This window comes from Stenella coeruleoalba, assembly GCF_951394435.1.
Source record: "Stenella coeruleoalba genome assembly, chromosome: X".
Classification (NCBI taxonomy): Eukaryota; Metazoa; Chordata; class Mammalia; order Artiodactyla; family Delphinidae; genus Stenella; species Stenella coeruleoalba.
The window spans coordinates 41,184,103-41,202,567 of NC_137152.1; the positions used below are offsets into that span (position 1 = coordinate 41,184,103).

The window sequence follows — 18,465 nt, forward strand, 5'->3', positions numbered from 1 at the left end:
TAACATTTTTTGTGTGCCATGGACCTGTTTGGTGATCTGGTGAAGCCTATGCATCTTTTCTCAGAAAACAGTATCTTTTGAATGCATAAAATAAGATACCTAGAGCCACAAAATATTGACTATATTGAAAAATAGTTACTAAAATATGGAAAAGCAAATATGTTATAGTAATATATATGATCCTTGTGAGATCTAATGGAGAGTCTAATGACAATCATGATTTTGAGATAGAGATGAGATTACATGATATTTCAAGAAATGTACAACATCTATAATATGATATAAAAATCTCTGTGATTTCTATTAGTAACAGAGTCACAGGTACTATCACTATTATACTATGGTCAGTTACATTCTTTACTGAAAAGATGCTAAATTTCAATTAGAGGAGAGTGAAAACAAAGATGTAATTTTTTTCCCATCCAAATTCATGGACCCCTCTAAACCCTGTCCCTGGACTGGATTGGAGGGAGATCTGTGAACCCAAATTAAGAAACCCTGGTAATAGGAAGGGCCTTCCTGTATCTCCTTTCTTCTTAAACCCCTTTCGTTTGGAGGACAGAAGCCTAGGTTTTATGCTGGGTCTTATTGCTGTGTGACCTCAAGCCAAACAGTTTGCCTCTCTGGGCCATAGTTCCCTAAGTCTGAAACAACGGCAAAGGCAAGAATTGGGAGGGGAGACCTTAATTATTTATGCTCCAGGCAATTAATTTATGTTCTCTCATTGAATCCTCCATTGAATGAATGGCATTTTCAGGGAAGATTTTTTTAAATTATCTTCCCATTTCATAGATGGTTAAACTGAGGCTCCAAGCGAGGCTGTCACTCGACCAATGTCTTAATCAGTAAGTAGCAGGGGCTGGTGGGTGACTGGCCAGACCTCTATAACCACCTCATCCTCCAGGGATAAAACTAGGAACTACGTTCACTTTGAGCGAGAGAAACCTGGCTCAGAAATCCCTGCAGGTGGGGGTAAGCTATGGAAAACTGAGGGCAGAGTCGTGTCTCTTAGCGGAGCGGTGGCTCATGCAAGGTGGCTTACGGAGAATAAGACGTCAAGAAGCCGCGCGCCTCCGATTGTCTTGTGACTCGCGCCAGGCCTCACTTTGGGGTTCGCGCCTGCGTGCTCCCAACTAACCGCCCGAAGACCTGTCGAATGGACTGGCAAAAAGCGATGAAGATCCTCCTCCTGGCCAATCCTATTAGAGGGTGGGCTTAGCTTATAAACCAATCAAAGACCCCCAAAGGGGCGGGTTTTCTTCGGCCTGGATCCTGGCTTGGGGGGTAAAAATAAAGTGTGTCCATCTCCAGCCAATCCCAGGGAAGACAGGAGGGCACTCCTCCAATGGGAGTCTGGAGCCGTCGGTAGCGGTGGCGGCCTGCGACCCCGCTAGCGCTCCAGCAAGCGGGAGGGACGCGTCCAGTGCGTTCGCGAGATCCAGCTGCCGGTCCCTGGAATCTACTCGCGCGAGGCAGCGGCTGCACCGACGGCCCGAGGTTCCCGGTGAGACGCTGTAAAGACGTGGGGTGGAGGACGCGGTGGGAAAGATGCCGGGCTGGAGCGCGTGAGGGGTGGGACCTGAGCGAGCTTTTACCTGGGCGGCCTCTCAACCCTAGGTCAGCGGGTTGCGGAGTATCGTGCGGGTAGCAAGGGGAGGGCGAGTGCTCCTGCGGCCCCCAGACGGCAACCAGGTGAGTACCCTGCGGAGCCCACCGCCCATGCCCACCCTCCGCGCTCCCCCAATTCCTGTCTCTTGGGAAACGGTGTACTGTGCAGGTCTGCAGCTCACGTGATCGTCTGCTTGCGTGTCTGTAAGTCTCCGTCTGTCTCTCACTCTCTGCCCACCCCGTTCCCCCTTCCTCTGTCTCTATCTCCATCTTTCTGTTTGTCTCTATCTTTCTGTCTGGCTCCCTCTCTGAGATATAGTAGACCGCCCAGGCCTATAAGGCTGAATCCTGACCCAACCAGTTAAAACTAGCCGTAAGACCTTGAGCCTCACCCAGCTGGGCCTCAGTTTCCCCATCTGTCAAATGGGAGTCTAATAATCTCCACCTGAGACAATACAGTGCATCACTTTGCCCAGTGCCTGGCCCCTTGAAAAGTTTCAATAAATAATGACAGTTATAATTGAAAAGAATATAGTCTCTCTTGGCCTTTGGCTTTATTTTCTCCCTGTCTCTGACCCTACCCCCACCCCAACTTTTTCTTCTTTCTGAATGCTTCTGTCTTTCTCTGTTATTGCTTTTCCTTTTTCTGCCTCTTTCCCATCCCTAAACAGGTTAGAGGTGCATTGTTTATAGCAATGAGCTTGGCCTGAGAGTGCCTATGAGCTTAGTCTGGGGTTCTTGTCTGTTCTGGGGGTAAACAAATGGAGCTGGCCTTAGGCTGCTTCTGGCCTCATTGAGGAGACAACCCTCTTTGTTCCCCACCCTCCTGTGTTAAACAGGTGAGACACCCTCCGCCAGGGTGGGGAGCAGCTTAGATGAAAAAGTGGATCAGGCCCTTATCCTGTATTGTGTTAGTCTCCACAAGAAGATCAGAGACCAGGGGTCTCCTAGTTACATTCCCATACAGCCCTGGAATTGACCAGGCCTCTGGAACTCACCTTCAGTCATCAGCAAAATCCCCTTCATTCTCTCCCTGATTTCTGAATAGTCCCATTGTTTTCTTGCCATGCCTTAGTGATTCTCATACCTTTTGAACACAACACTCCATTTTTATGATGTATGTTTTGAAACATCTCTTTCACTGTTCTGAATTGAAGTGCATAGATAATAGAATCTGTCTACACACATAATTCCCCCCCAAACCAATAAAATGTCTAATTCAATATAAGGGAGAAGTAAAGGAAAAATAATTTATAATAAAACAATATGTATTTCAATATGTAAAGGCTGGGATATAATTCCACTAGAAGACATAATGAAATGGTCTTGCACATACGATGCTTGTACCTGGGAGTGTGACAGCTACACTGTGACTCAGAAACCATGGATAGGGTGATGCAATTTTCCTAGATGATGAACAATTCTTCATAAGGTTCTAAACAAAACAAAGTGCAATCTTCCCTCAATTTATATGGTTGTTGAACTACTGTAAAAGTCATTATATATTAAAATCCATGATCTGGCTCCCATAACCTCTCTGACCTCATCTCCTACCACTGTCCCCATTTGCTCCCTCTCTTTCACCCATCCTGACCTCCTCTAGGCTACTTGAACATATTAGGCACACATCCACCTCAGGGGCTTGTACTAGGCCATCCCTTGTACCTAGAATGCTTGCCCCCCACCAATATCCACAAAGCTCATGCCCTCACCTCCTTCAGGCCTCTACTCAGATGTCACTTTCTCAATGAGGCCTACCCCAACCATCCTGTTTAAAATTGCAACTATCCCCTAGCACGTACCCTTATCTGTTTTTTCCATAGTGCTCCTCACTCTCTTACATATCTTTATTATGTTTGTTGTTTATTGTTTGACTCTCCCACTAGATTGTAAACTCCAGAAGGGCAGAGATGGTTGTCTTTTTTGTGCCTTGATGTATCCCTATTACCTAAAACAGTGCTTGGACACAGTAGGCTCTCTCAATAAATGTTTGTTGAATGAATGAATGAACACGTTTTTCACCTACATGATTGTCTGGTGGAACATTCTAAAGTCATATGGGATGCAGTACGATTCTTTGCTGTGTGGAGCTGTCTTGTGCACTGCAGAATGCTGAGCATCCCTGGTCAATGCCCACTAAATGTCACTATAATCTCCAATTATTTTGACAGTCAAAAATGTCTCCGAAACACCCCTTGACTGTCTATTCAATCCCCCACTGAGAACCACTGCTTGAATAGAAATCTGGCTTTCCCCTGAGCACTCTGCTCCCCCAGCAGCCTCCTCATACCCCTCCTGCCAGGAGGCCAGGACATGGGGGTAGGTGTCCTCACTCTATATGTCCTTCCCAGACATTTTCTCTCCCTCCTCCTTAAACGCTCTGGTTTTTTAGAATTAAAATTTTTTATTTTTAATAATTTCAGACTTTTAAAAAGTTATAAAAATAGTACAAAGAATTCCCATATATCCTTCACTTACATTCCCCAAATGTTAAGAAATTATACAAGTACAGTTCAATTATCAAAATTAGGAAATTAGCATTGGTACAATACTCTTAATGAAAGTACAGAACCTATTTGAATTTCATCAGTTTTTCCACTAATATAATTTTTCTATTCTAGGATCTAATTCAGGATCCCACATTGTGTTTAGTTGTCATATCTCCTTAGGCACTTTTAATCTGGGGCAGTTCTTTAGTCTTTCTTTGTCTTTCATGACTTTGATACTTTTGAAGAGTCCTGGCCAGCTATTTTATAGAACTTGGGTTTGTCTGATGTTTCCTTGTGATTACAGTTAAGTTATGTAATTTTGGCAAGAATACCACAGAAGAGATGTGTCTTCAGTGCTTTATATCAGGAGGCACATGATGTCAGTTTATCCCAATACTGGTTTTGTTCACATTGACTATTTGTTTAAGTTAGTGTCTCCAGGTTTCTCCATTGTAGTTACTCTTTTTCCTTTGTAATTAATAAGTAATTTGTAGAGAGATACATTAAGATTATATAAATATCAACCACTTTGTTTTAAATCTCAACTCATCAGACTATACCATCACCTACCTGTGTGTTGTAGTCAGGTACAGACATACACACATACCTGCCCCAGTCACGCCTCATTCCTAGAAGGATTTAGCTACTAGCTTACTGTCACTCTATAACACTACTCCAGTCCTACTTCTTGGTGATTTTAATATCCTCGTAGATGACCCTTCCAGTGGTCTTGTCTCTCAGTTCTGTCTGCTCTTCTACAGTGCTCTTGCCTTTCAGCCCCACCTCAGCCACGCACCCTGATAGTCTTACCCTTCTTATCAGTATCTGTGACTGCATCTCCTCCATAATCTCAGTTTCAGGCATCCTGCTCTCCAACCAGTACTTATCCTTCTAGCTCACTCCCTCTAGCACCCCAATTCCAACAATCCTTCAATGCCACTGGAACTGAACGTTTTCATTACCCTCTACTTCCTCCATGTTCCCATGTCCTTCCTTCAATCAGCTTAGATTCCGTGGTCCATCATAATAATCATTCCCTTGCATACATCCTCACTTCTCTTGCCCTCTGTCACTTTAGCATACTTATCAGGCAAAACCCCAGCCCTGCTTAAATCCACCTCTGCCAGCTCCACTGTACTTTCTTAGGCCATTCACTGTCCTATCCTTCTAGATAACTATTTCATACCTTCTCTCTCCTCAAATCTCCAACACCTCCTCTCCCATCCTAGGCTCAGGCTGCATACTTGACTGAAAATTTTAAACCATCAAAAGAAAACCTCCACTGATTCCCACTACCACATCCAACCACCAAGCAGCATCTGTACTCATATACTCTGCCTTCTTTTCTGTTATTATGGAAAAACTGTCCCTGCTGTCATCAAAATCCTGTCCTTCCACTTTGGCACTAGATCCCATCCTCTTACCTACTTGAGTACATTGCTTCAGCAATATCCCCCTCTCTCTCCTACCTCAATTTCCCCCTCTCTACAAATTCATTCCCATTAGCACACAGACATCCTGTTGTTGCTTCCATCTTTTTGTTACAGCTTTATTGAGATATATTTCACACACCATAAAATTCACCCTTTAAAAGGGTACTATTCAGTGGTCTTTAGTATATTCACGGTGTTGTGCAGCCATCACCACAATCAATTTTAGAACATTTTTATTCCCCCCTAAGAGAAGCTCCATACTCATTAGCAGTTACTCCCCATGACTCCCCTCCCCACAACTGTAGGCAGCCACTAATGCACTTTCTGTCTCTATTGATTTGTCTAGTCTAGACATCTTATATAAATTGGATCATACAATATATTGGCCTTTATGAGTGGCTTCTTCCACTTAGCGTACTGGTTTTGAGGTCCATCCATGTTGTTGCATGTGACATTTGCTTTTATTGCCAAATAATATTCCATTGTGTGAATATACTACATTTTGTTTATTCATTAGTCAGTTGATAGATATTCCAGTTGTTTTCACGTTTGGCTATTTTAAATAATGTTGCTCAGGACATTTGTGTACAAGTTTTTGTGTGAATGTATGTTTTCTTTTCTCTTGGGTAGATACCTAGGAGTGGGATTGCTTGGTCATATGGCAACTCTATGTTTAACTTTTTGAGGAACTACCAAACCGTTTGCAAAAGTGGCTGCACCATTTTACATTCACACCAGCAATGTTTGAGGGTTTCAATTTCTCCATATCCTCACCAACACTTCTTATTGTCTGTCTTTTTTATTATAGCCATCCTAATGGGTATGAAGTGGTGTCTCATTGTGGTTTTTATTTGCATTTCCCTAATAATTAACGATGTTGAACATCTTTTCATGTGTTTATTGGCTATTTGTATATCTTTTTTTGAGAAATGTCTATTAAAATCCTTAGCCCTTTTAAAATTAGATTATTTGTCTTTTTATTGTTAGATTGTAAGGATTCTTTATATATTTTAGATACAAGTCTCTTAGCAGATATATGAATTGTACATCTTTCCTTCCATTCTGTGGGTTATTTTTTCACTTTTTTTAAGTTTTTTTTTTTTGATGTGAACCATTTTTAAAGTCTTTATTGAATGTGTTACAATATTGCTTCTGTTTTATTTATTTATTTATTTATTTATTTGGTTTTTTGGCCACAAGGCATGTGGGATCTTAGCTCCCCGACCAGGGATCTAACCTGCACCCCCTGCATTGGAAGACAAAGTTTTAACCACTGGACCACCAGGGAAGTCCCTGTTTTTTCACTTTCCTCGTGGTGTCCTTTGATGCACAAAAGTTTTTAATTTTGATGAAGTTCAATTTATGTGTTTTTTTCTTTTATCATTTGAGCTTTTTGTGTCGTATCCAAGAAACCACTCCATAAACCAAGGTCACAAAGATTTATTCCTTTTTCTTCCAGGAATTGCATGGTTTTAGCTCTTAAATTTAGGCCAGTGATCCATTTTGAGTTAATTTTTGTACATGCTGTGAGGTAGGGAGTCCAAATTTCATTCTTCTACTTGTGGATATCTAGTTGTTCCAGCACCTTTTGTTGAAAAGAGTATTCTTTCCCTCATTGAATTGTCTTGACAACCTTGTGAAAAATCAGTTGACCATAAATCATAAATGTAACAGTTAATTTTTGGACTCTCAATTCTATTCCACTAATCGATATGTTTGTCACTATGCCAGAGCACACTGTCTTGATTAAATTAACTGTGTAGTAAATTTCGAAATCAGGAAATGGGATTCCTCCAACTTTGTAATTCTTTTTCAAGATTTTTTTTGACTGTTCTAAGTCCTTTTCATTTCCATATGAGTTTTAGGATCATCTTGTCAATTTCTGCAGAAAATCAGCCGAAATTTTTATAGGGATTGTGTTGAATCTATATATCAATTTGGGAAGTATTGCCATTTAACGATATTAAGTCATCTGATCCATGATCATGGGAAATCTTTCCATTTAGATCTTCTTTCTTTCAGAAGTGTTTTGTAGTTTTCAGCGTACAAGTCTTGCACTTATTTTGTTAAATTTATTCCTAGGTATTTTATTCTTTTTGCTACTATTATAAATGGAGTTGTTTTCTTACTTTCACTTGCTGATTGTTAAGTGCTAGTGTGTAGAAATACAGTTGATTTCCATTTATTGATTTCTGTCCTGTCACATTTCTGAACTTGTTTATTAGTTCAAATAGTTTTTAGTGGTTTCCTTAGGATTTTCTATGTATAAAATCGTGTCATCTACAAATAGAGATAGTTTTACTTTTATTTTCCAATTTGGATGCCTTGTATTTATTTTTCTTGACCAGTTATCCTGGCTAGACCTACAGTATTGACTAGAAGTAATGAGCGCAGACATCCTTGTCTTGTTCCTGATCTTAGGGGGAAAGTATTGAGTCTTTCTCCATTAAGCATGTTGTTAGCTGTGGGTTTTACATAGATACCCTTTATCAAATTGAGGAAGTTCCCTTCTACTCCTAGTTCTCTGAGTGTTTTTGCTATGAATGGGTGTTGGATTTTGTCAAATGCTTTGTCTGCATCTACTGAGGTGATCATGTGGAGTTTATGTTTGTTCTATTAATATGGTATATTACATTGATGAATTTTCAGGTAGTAAACTAACTTTGCGTTCCTGAAATAAATCCTAGTTGGTCATGTTATATAATACTTTATATATGTTGCTGGACTTGGTTTGCTAGTATTTTGTTGAGGATTTTTACATCTATATTCATAAGGGATATTGGTCTGTAGTTTTCTTGTGATGTCTTTGATTTTGGTATCAGGATAATACAGGTTGTATAAAATGAATTGGGAAGTGTTTCCTCCTATATTTTTTGGAAGAGTTTGTGAAGGATTGATACTTGCTTTGTGTATGTCTTATGTCTTTTCTGTTTCTTTGTTCTTCGATTCCTCTCTTCTTATGTATCAAGTAGATATTTTCTAGTATAACTTTTAAATTTCCTTGTTAACTATATATTTTTGAGTTAAGTTCTTAGTGGTTGCCCTAGGGATTACAACTAACATCTTAACTTGAGAAAATCCACTTTGGGTTAATTCTAACTTAATTTCAATAGTATATAACAACTTTGCTCTAATATATCTCTGTTCCCTCTCCTTTGCTTCATACTATTATTATCATACAAATTACCTCTTTATACATTATAAGCCTACCAACGCAGTTTTATTATTATTGCTTTATGTAGTTATCTTTTAAAACAGATAGGAGAATAAAAGTATTACAAACAAAAGTACTTTCTCTTATAATACCTGTGTAGTTACCTTCAAGTTACCATTTAGTGTCCTTTAACTTCAGCCTGAAATTAGTATTTCTTGTAGGATAGGTCTGCTAGCAACAAATTCTTTCAGTTTTTGTTTATCTTAACTTTTCTTTTATGTTTGAAGGACAGTTTAGCTGGATAAAGAAGTCTCCATCTCTTTCTTTCAACATTTTGAAGATATCATTACACTGTCTTCTGGCCCCCATGGTTTCTGATGATAAATCAGCTTATATTTATTGAGTATCCCTTATTGAGTATCCCTTATATTATTGAGTATCCCTTATATTCAATAAGTCATCTTTCTCTTGCTACATTCATTATTGAGTGTATCCCTTATACACTTATTGAGTATCCCTTATATTCAATTATTGAGTATCCCTTATATTGAGTATCCCTTATATTCAATTGAGTATCCCTTATATTGAGTATCCCTTATATTCAATAAGTCATCTTTCTCTTGCTACATTCAAGATTTTCTTGTCTTTGATCAGTTTATTCTACTTGAGCTTCTTAAATGTATAGATTAATATCTTTCATCAAATTTGTGATGTTTTGGCCCCTTTCTCATCCTCTTGTCCTTCCAAGATTCCCATTATGTATATGTTGGTACATTTGATGGTGTCCCACAGGTGTTTGAGACTGTTTCTTTTTTTTTTCATTCTTTCTTCTTTCTGCTTTTAAGAAATGGATAATCTCTATTTGACCTATCATCAAATTTACCTTTTCTCTCTTCTGCCAGCTCAAATATGATGGTGAGCCCCTCTAAGTGAAATTTTTATTTCAGTTATTATAACTTTCAACTCCAGATTTTCTATTTGATTTTTTAAATGATTTCTATCTCTTTATTGATATTCTCTATTTGGTGAGACATTGTTCTCACACTTTCCTTCAATTCTTTAGATATTGTTTCCTTTAGTTCTTCAAAAATATTTATAATAGCTAGTATAAAGTCTTTGTCTAAGTCCCAAACATTGGCCCCTTCAGGTACATGTTCTTTTGGCTGCTTTTTCCCCTGTATATGTAACATACTTTACTGTTTCTTTGTATGTCTCATAATTTCTTGTTAAAAATTGGACATTTTAGGGCTTCCCTGGTGGCGCAGTGGTTGAGAGTCTGCCTGCCGATGCAGGGGACGCGGGTTCGTGCCCCGGTCCTGGAAGATCCTACATGCCACGGAGCAGCTAGGCCCATGAGCCATGGCCGCTGAGCCTGCGCGTCCGGAGCCTGTGCTCCGCAACGGGAGAGGCCACAACAGTGAGAGGCCCGTGTACCACAAAAAAAAAAAAAAAAAAAAAAAAAATTGGACATTTTAGATATTCTCCTCTAACAACTCTAGTATCAGACTCTTCCACCCTCAAGGTTTGTTGTTCTGGGGTGTGTGTGTGTGTGTGTGTGTGTGTGTGTGTGTGTGTGTGTGTGTTGTGTGGTTGTTGTTATTGTTCTTGTTGTCATTTATTTGTTTGGCAACTTTTCTTGACTAATTCTGTGGATTCTATATTCCCTGCATTATGTGGCCTCTGAGTTCTCTGCTAACTTTTTTTTTAAAAAAGATCTTGTTTTTATTTTTAAGCCTGGATTCCTAGGGGTCACACCTGGTAAGTATAATTTGGTGGTCAGCCAGTGATTGGTCAGATGTCCTTAAATACCTTGTCTATATGTCTTCTACCCTCTGCCAAGGGGGTCTGTGTGAGAAGGCATGCCTTCAAACTTCAGCCAGATTATAGGCCAGCCTGAGTTCTCACTTTCTGCTTGCACAGGGCCTCACAGTCAGCCATAAGTAATGACTTGGGCCCTCTCCTTTTCCAGCTCTTTCTTGTGCACAGCCCTTTAGAGTCCCAGGAATATGTCAGAACTTTTCAGAGTTCTCTATAGTTGTCTCATTCTCTAGGATTTCCTTTTAAATTCCTGACCAAGGCATCTCCCTGTTTTCTGGAATTTATTTAGCTTTTGGCTACTGAACCACTAAGCTGGAGAGGGAGGGAGGATGGGAATAGCCACAAGTTAAAATGTCACACACAAAAAAGGCACAGAACCTGCTGTCTTGCCAAGATTCAGTCGTTTCTCTTGGATCAATGATTTTCACTTCATTCTATGCCTTTGTTAATTGCCAGAGTTTTGAACTGATTGATTTTAGTTTGTTTGCCCTTATTTTCATTGTCTTAGAGGGATAGCTGGCTCACCAAAGTCCTCACTCTGCCATTCCATTGATCTCCTGTTGCTCCCATCTTTAAAAAATGTAAAACTCTCTTCATCCCACATCCCCTTGCAAATATGGCTTTATTTCTCTATTCCTCTAACAACAAAACTCTTCAAAAGAGTTGTCATTCTTCACTTCTTCCTACTCTTCTCCCATTCCCTGTTTGTTCATATAAAATATCTTACACGTATAATAAAAGAATATATACATTATGTACATAAGTTATAGAGATAATGAAAACCCAGGAACTCCAACCCCGCCCAAGAACAGCATTAATGATAGCATCTATCCCTGTGTCATTTTCAGTCCCATTTCCCACCCCTCCTGCCAGAAATTACCACTCTCCTAAGTCTTGTGTTTAACATTCCCTTGCTCTTTTTGATTTTTTTTCATATTTGTGGAGATGCTTAACCAATACATTGTGGTTTTGGCTTGGTTGTGAGCTCTGAAAAAAATAGTATCATACTGTATGTGGTCTTCTGTGACTTACTTTTTTCATTCATCATCGTGTTTCCAAGATTCACCTGTTTTGCATGTAGCTGTAGCTTGTTCATTCTCAATGCCATATGATATTTCATTGGGTGACCTTAAATTATTCACCCATCTACCTGTTGAGGGACATTTGGGTCATTTCTAGCTTTTTGCTCTTATAAAAAGTGCTATTATGAACATTCTTGTACATGTCTCCTTGTACACATGGACACCCATTTTTCTAAGGTATATACCTATGTATGGAATTGCTGGTTAATAAGACATGTAAACATTCAGCTTGACGGGATTATGCCAAAATGTATTTTAAACTCTTGGTACCAATTTACACACCTTTCAGCAATTTGTAAGAGGTCCCATTGATTCATATACACCTTATTAATACTTGATATTGTGCCACTTTTAATTTTTTGTCATTATAGTGAGTCTTTGTGGACTTAATTAGCATTTTTCAAATTACTAATATAATTGAGCATCTTTTCACGCTTATTGGCCACACATGTTTCTTCTTCTGTGCAATGACTGTTAATATCTTTTGTCCATTTTAAAAATTGATATTTTTATAATTTTTATTGATTTACAGAAGTTATTTAATTATTTGCATACTCCTCATTTGTCAGTTATATGTGAATATCTTCTCTCAGTTTGTGGCCTTTTTTTTCTTTATAGTGTCTTTGCATGAGCAGAAATTCCTAATTTTAAATGAGTTGAACAATTCAGTTTTTTCTCTGTAGCCAGCACTTTTTGTGTGTTGTCTTCCCTAACCTATGGTCATGAAGATACTCTTTATTTTCTTCTAATAAAAGTTTAAAGGTTTACCTTTAACTTTTAAGTCCTTAATCTAACTGGAATTGATTTTTGTGTAGTGTAAATTATGAGATAGGAACCCAGTTGTGTTATTTTCCCCACAGATAGCCTAATTATCTGAAGTGCCACTTCTATCATACATCAAAGTTTCACATCTGTGTAGGTCTGTTTCTGGGATCTCTGCTACTGGCCAACTTTTTGCCCCTGAATCAGTACCACACTACCTTTAATTACTTTAGCTTCGTAAAGAATCTTGATATTTGATAGAGCAAAATCTTCCCATCATATTTTTCTTCAGGAGTATCATATATTCTTGGCCCTTTGTTATTTCAAGCTCATTTCAGAATAAGCTTGTCGTGTTCTACAGAAATATTGGAATTGGAATAAATCTGTAGATCAGTTTGAAGAGAATTGATATGTTTATGATGTTGAGTCTTCCTAGCTATAAACATGATGTATCCTTTCATTTTAAATAAATTATTGAATGTCTTTTGGTAGAACTTTATAATTTTCTGTATAAGGTCTTGCATATCTTGTGTTAGATTTTTTTCCTTGGTATTTATGGCTTTTACTGCTATTATGAATGAGATCTTGTTATTTAATGTGTTTTATCTCTTTTGCAGGTATATAGAAATGAAGTTAATTTTTTATATTGTTATTATAGCCATTCACCTTGCTTTATAAACTTTCATTACCTTTAAGCAAACTTTTAATTTTAGAATAATTTTAGTTATAGAAAAGTAAATAGAGACAGTATGGAGAGTTCCTGTGTACTCTTCACTGTGATATTTTTGTCAAAACTAAGAAAACAACATTGGTATATTACTATTAACTAAACTTCAGACTGTATATAGATGTATCAGTTTTCCCACTAATGTCCTTTTTCTGTTCTAGGAGCCAATTCCAAATACCACATTGCATTTAAGTTGTCATGTCTCTTTAGTGTCTTATGGTCTATGACATTTTCTTAGTCTCCTTGTTTTTTATAAGCTTAACAGTTTTGAGATGTACTATAGAATGTCCCTCAATTTGGATTTGTCTGAAGTTTTCCTCATAATTAGACTGGGGTTGTTCTTGGAAGGAATACCACAGAGTTGAAGTACCCTTTTCATCACATCATATCAGGGGTATGTGAAATCCCTATGACATCCCTGGTGATGTTGACCTTCACCACTTAGTTAAGGTAGTGTTTGCCAGGTTTCTCCACTGTAAAGTTGGTATTTTTTTTCCCTTTTCATTCTCTGTTCTTTGAAAGAATCTAGCCCACCCTCAAGAAGGGAAGGAATTAAGCTTCACCTCTGGAAGGGGATGTAATTACATATATTATTTGGAATTCTTCTGTAAAAAAGATTTGTTTCTTCTCCTTTATTTACTTACTTATTTATTCAGTTACGTGTTTATATCAGTATGAACTCATGCCATATTTGTTTAATAATTTGAGATATAAATCCAATACTGTTATTTGTCTTGTGGCTCAAATTGTTCCAGCTTTGGTCACCAGGGGCTCTTTTAGGTTGGCTTCTGTGTCCCGTTGACATGGCCCCATCCTTTTGTTTTTAAGTACTTCCTTACTTGTCAGCACTACAAGATACTCCCTACTCATCTTTTATCTTCCTGCCCCAGTCCCAACCCCAGAATCGACCATTTCTCAAGGAACCCTGCTTCCTTTTAAGTTGTCTACATATTCTTTTGTGTTTTCTATGTTGACAACCATATCAGCTATTAATAATGAGAGTTTTGTTTTTTCCTTTCCAATCTTTATGCTTTTAATTTATTTTTCTTGTCTTACTGAGATGGCCAGGGCCTCCAGTACAGTGATGAATAGAAAAGATGTAGTGGGCATCCTTGTCTTGTTGGATATTTTAGAGGAGACACCACTAACTTTTCTCTAGTAAGAACAATATTTGCTGTAGATTCCTACAGTTTTTATCAGATTAAGCAAGTTCCATCCTGTTCCTCCATGCTAAGAAGTTTTTGTTATTGTTTTTAAATCATGAAAGGGTATTGAATTTTTTATCAGATACATTTTCTGTTTCTTAGGATGATTATGTTTTTTTCCCTCCAATAATCTGATGATGTGGTAAATGACATTTATAGATTTTCCTTATGTTAGACTACCTTTGCATTTCTGGTATAAACATAACTTGGTCGTGATCTTTTCCTTTTTCTACAATACTAGATTCAGTTTGCTAATATTTTGTTTAGGATTTCTGTATCTGTGTCCATAAATTGGTCTTTAATTTTCCTTTCTCATGCTATCCTTATTTGCTTTTGGCATCAAGTTCTGCTGATATCATAGAATGAGTCAATGTTTCCTCATTTACAATATTCTGGAAGATGCTATATGACTTTGGAATGATCTGTTTGGTAGAATTCTCCTGTAAAACCACCTTGGTCTTTTCTTTTTAATATTAAGTGAATATTAAACTTCTAAATAAAATATTTTCAAAATTTTGAATGAGAAACTTGAAATCTGCTTCCATAACATGTTTATTTTATATCAGGTTTTATGCTTAAAATGGCTACAGAAAAATCCTGATCAAGACTTTTTAATGATGTATTCTTCAAATTCTTAATGGTCACCATCAATACAAATCAATCTTTGTACAATTAGGTGATAAAGTATTTCAAACCAACTTTTAAATTGTTCAAAAATGTTTAAAAAGTGAAGTTATATCTAACAGCTTTTCTTTTTATTTCACTGACAAATATATTGTTAAAAATATCTTGTGATAATATGATTAGATTTCAAATCCAATTGAACTCTTTCATATTAACTATTTCAAAATAATGATAAAGCTCTTATTTGCAGAACATGCATCATTGTTAGAACCATCACCCTGCAGCTAGCTTGGACACCATTAAAAGGGCTCATCAGCTGCAAATGGATAGAAGTATCTGATATTCGCGAAGACAGAGTTTCAGGGCTTCTACCTGGAGCTACACTCTCCAAAAGCCCCTGCTTGGCCTCCCTGCACCCAACCCTACCCCATCCAGTCACAACTTGGGTCGTGTGGTGTTTCTTGGCAACTGGAACACAGACTCCTCCAGCAGCTCCGCAGGCCCCTTGTCCTCAGTGAGCAGAAGACTACAGAAGCTGGCTACTGAAGAGGCTGTCCAAGTCTTAGAGCTCCTCTTCGGCCCTGCTTAGCACATTTACTACAGAGCAGTAACTGAGTGCTGGATGTTACTCATTCGTGTTCACCACCTGCAGGGACTGCAGAGGGATTTGTCAGACCCCATTCCACTAAGGGCCACCCTCTAAGGATCTCCACAGGAGGCTGCCCATAGAGAGAAGTGGCCTGCCTAGGGTCTCCACTGCCTTAAGGCCTACGTGGACACTTCCAGGCCTAAGGGGATTAATATTTCTTCACCTACCTGTCATCCACATATCAATTGGAAAATTCTCCCTCCTGATGTTTTTTGTTCCTTTGTTTGTTTTTTAGTAGGAAGAGTTTTAACTACTGCTTCAATTCCTTTAGTAGTTAGAGGACTAGTCAGCATTTCTTTTTCTTCTTGAGTCAGTTTTGGTAAGTTATAGTTTTCTAGGAATTGGTGCATTTTGTCCGCCTTCTCAAGTTTATTGGCATAGTTTCCTTATTTTTTTATTCTCTGCTGTATACAATCTGTAGTTATGTCTCCTTTTTCATTGCTGATATTGGTTATTTGTGCCTTCTCACTTTTTTTCTTGATCAATCTCACCAGAGGTTTGTCTATTTTACTAGTCTTTTCAAAGAACCAACTTTTGGCTTTGTTGCTCCTCTCTATTTTGTCTTTGTTTTCTATTTCTTTAATTTCTGCTCTTATCTTTTTTGATCTCCTTCCTTCCACATTTTTTGGATTTATTTTGTTGTTATTTTTCTAATTTCTTAAATTGGACACCAGCCTTATTAATTTTCAGTCTTTCTTGTTTTCTACTTTGCACATTTAAGGACGTAACTTTCCCTCTAACTACTGCTTTTCTACAAGTTCAGCCATGTCATATTTCATTACTGTTCAGTTCCAAGTATTTCAGCATTTCCATCATGGTTACTTCTTTGACCTGCAAGTTATATAGAAGTGTGTTTCTAAATGTTTAGAGATTTTAAAGTTTATCTTTATGTTATTGAACTCTATCTTTAATTGCATTATGGTCAGAGTATGTGATCTGTGTGATAAAAATTCTGAAATTTATTGAGACTTGTTTTATGGCTTAATAGGTGATCAGTATTTTTTAATGTTTCCTATGTGATTTATAAGAATGTATGTTCTCTAACTGTTGAATACAGAGTTCCACATAAGTCTGTTATCAAATTTGTTAATCGTATTGTTCACATTTTCTATATCTAAACTGATTTTTTGGTTGTAATATACCAATAATTATAAGGTATGTTAATATGCAGTTATGATGGTGGATTTGTCTATTTCTCCTTGTAGTTCTTTTTTTTTCTTTTACTTATTTTGAGGGTATTTTATTAGGAATATTCAAAATGAGAATTGTTATATATTCCTGGTAAACATGTAATGACCCTCTCTATTTCTGATAATGCATTTTTTCCTTGAAGTCTATTTTATCTTACATGAATATAGCAACACAAACTTTTCTTCTTCTTAGGATTTGTGTGGTATATAATTTTCCATCCTTTTACTTTTCAACGTTTTCATGCCTTTATGCTTTAATCATATCTCTTGGAAATGGCATATAGTTGGACCTTTTAAAACATCTAATATAATAATCTCTGTCTTTTAATGGTCAAGTTTAGTCTGTTTACACTTATTGTGATATATTTGGACTTGTTTCTACCATCATACTTTTTTTTTTTTTTTTTTTTTTTGCGATACACGGGCCTCTCACTGTTGTGGCCTCTCCCATTAAGGAGCACAGGCTCCGGACGCGCAGGCTCAGCAGCCATGGCTTACGGGCCCAGCCGCTCTGCGGCATGTGGGATCTTCCTGGACCGGGGCACGAACCCATGTCCCTTGCATCGGCAAGCAGACTCTCAACCACTGCACCACCAGGGAAGCCCCCATCATACTTTTTTATTTCTATTTCCTACCACCACCTTTTCGATGCTTCATTTTTCTCTTTTTTTTTGCCTGCTTTTTAGTTTTGAAATTTGTTTGTTTGCTTTCTTAATCATTTTTTTTCCTCCCTACTGTTTGGAATTTACCTATTCTTTTTCCTTTCTTTCTGTGGTTATCCTTGAAATTTTACCATGCATGTTTAACTTACAAGGTTTAAAGTTAAACAGTATTTTAACCTCCCTCTTAAAGAGTGCAGGAACCTTAGAACCTTCAACTCTAGTCATTCCTATCTTGACCACATGTTATTTTTTTGAGTGTGTTAGTTTGTTCCTTCTTCCCCTGACCTCACTAATATATCATCATTAGTATTAATTTATATAGATGGTATGTGTTTGGATTTACATGCATACATTCTTGCATCTCAGAACATTGTTCTGGGATCATTTTCCTTCATTATGATTACGATGTTTAGATACTCTTTTAGTACATATCTGTTGGTGTTAAATTCTCCTAGTCTCTGTTATATGTAAATGTATTTATTCTCATTCTTAAAAGGTAGATTGTTATAGGTAATATTAGAAGTCCACTATCAGTCTAATTTCTGTTTTTTGTAGGTGTTTTTGTTTTCTTATATTCTGACTACTTTTCTCTCTCTCTTTTTCTTGGAGGGGAGGGGTATATTCAGGGGGTTCTGCAGTTTCATTCTATCAATGTTTAGGTATGTATTTCTTTTTTATTATTCTACTTTGGAAATGTGCTTTATGCCTCTGGATTCATGTTTTTCATAATTTCTGGAAAATTCTCAGCCATTATCTCTTCAAATATTGCCTTTCTTCCATTCTTTCTATATTTTCTTTCTCAGAATTCAGTTGGTCATATTTTGGACCGCCTCATTCTATCTTCCATATCTCGTAACATTTCATTGATATTTTCTATCTTCTTGTCTTCCTGCACTTCATTCTAGGCAATTTCTTCAGATATATCTTTCAGCTTATTGATTCTCTCTTCAGCTCTGTCTGATCTGCTGTTTAATCTGTCCACCGAGTTTTTTATTTCAAGAATTGTATTTTTCATTTGTACAAACTTCATATATTTCACTTTCTAATCTTCCTAGTCATCCC

General features: G+C 37.5%; 1 protein-coding gene across 3 annotated transcripts; it reads left to right on the forward strand.

The window, feature by feature from the left end:
* The first annotated feature begins 1,412 nt into the window (after nucleotides 1-1,412).
* KANTR (KANTR integral membrane protein) lies at nucleotides 1,413-16,380 on the forward strand. 3 transcript variants are annotated; one of them, XR_013825759.1, is made up of 3 exons: nucleotides 1,413-1,504; nucleotides 1,618-1,692; nucleotides 9,931-10,048. XR_013825759.1 is itself a non-coding variant. In XM_079910916.1 (3 exons), exon 3 carries the CDS (start codon nucleotides 15,975-15,977, stop codon nucleotides 16,203-16,205), a length of 231 nt encoding a protein of 76 aa, XP_079767042.1. In that variant the 5' UTR covers nucleotides 1,413-1,504; nucleotides 1,618-1,692; nucleotides 15,140-15,974; the 3' UTR covers nucleotides 16,206-16,380. The 3 variants fall into 3 exon arrangements, 2 of the variants coding, with proteins under 2 accessions (XP_079767042.1, XP_079767043.1); XM_079910916.1 differs by lacking the exon at nucleotides 9,931-10,048 and adding an exon at nucleotides 15,140-16,380; XM_079910917.1 differs by lacking the exon at nucleotides 9,931-10,048 and adding an exon at nucleotides 15,153-16,380.
* The last annotated feature ends 2,085 nt before the right edge of the window (nucleotides 16,381-18,465 follow it).

What these genes read in the sequence shown, in the direction of transcription:
- KANTR (XM_079910916.1), top strand. Translation starts at nt 15,975, where the DNA reads ATGTCTCCTTTTTCATTGCTGATATTGGTTATTTGTGCCTTCTCACTT.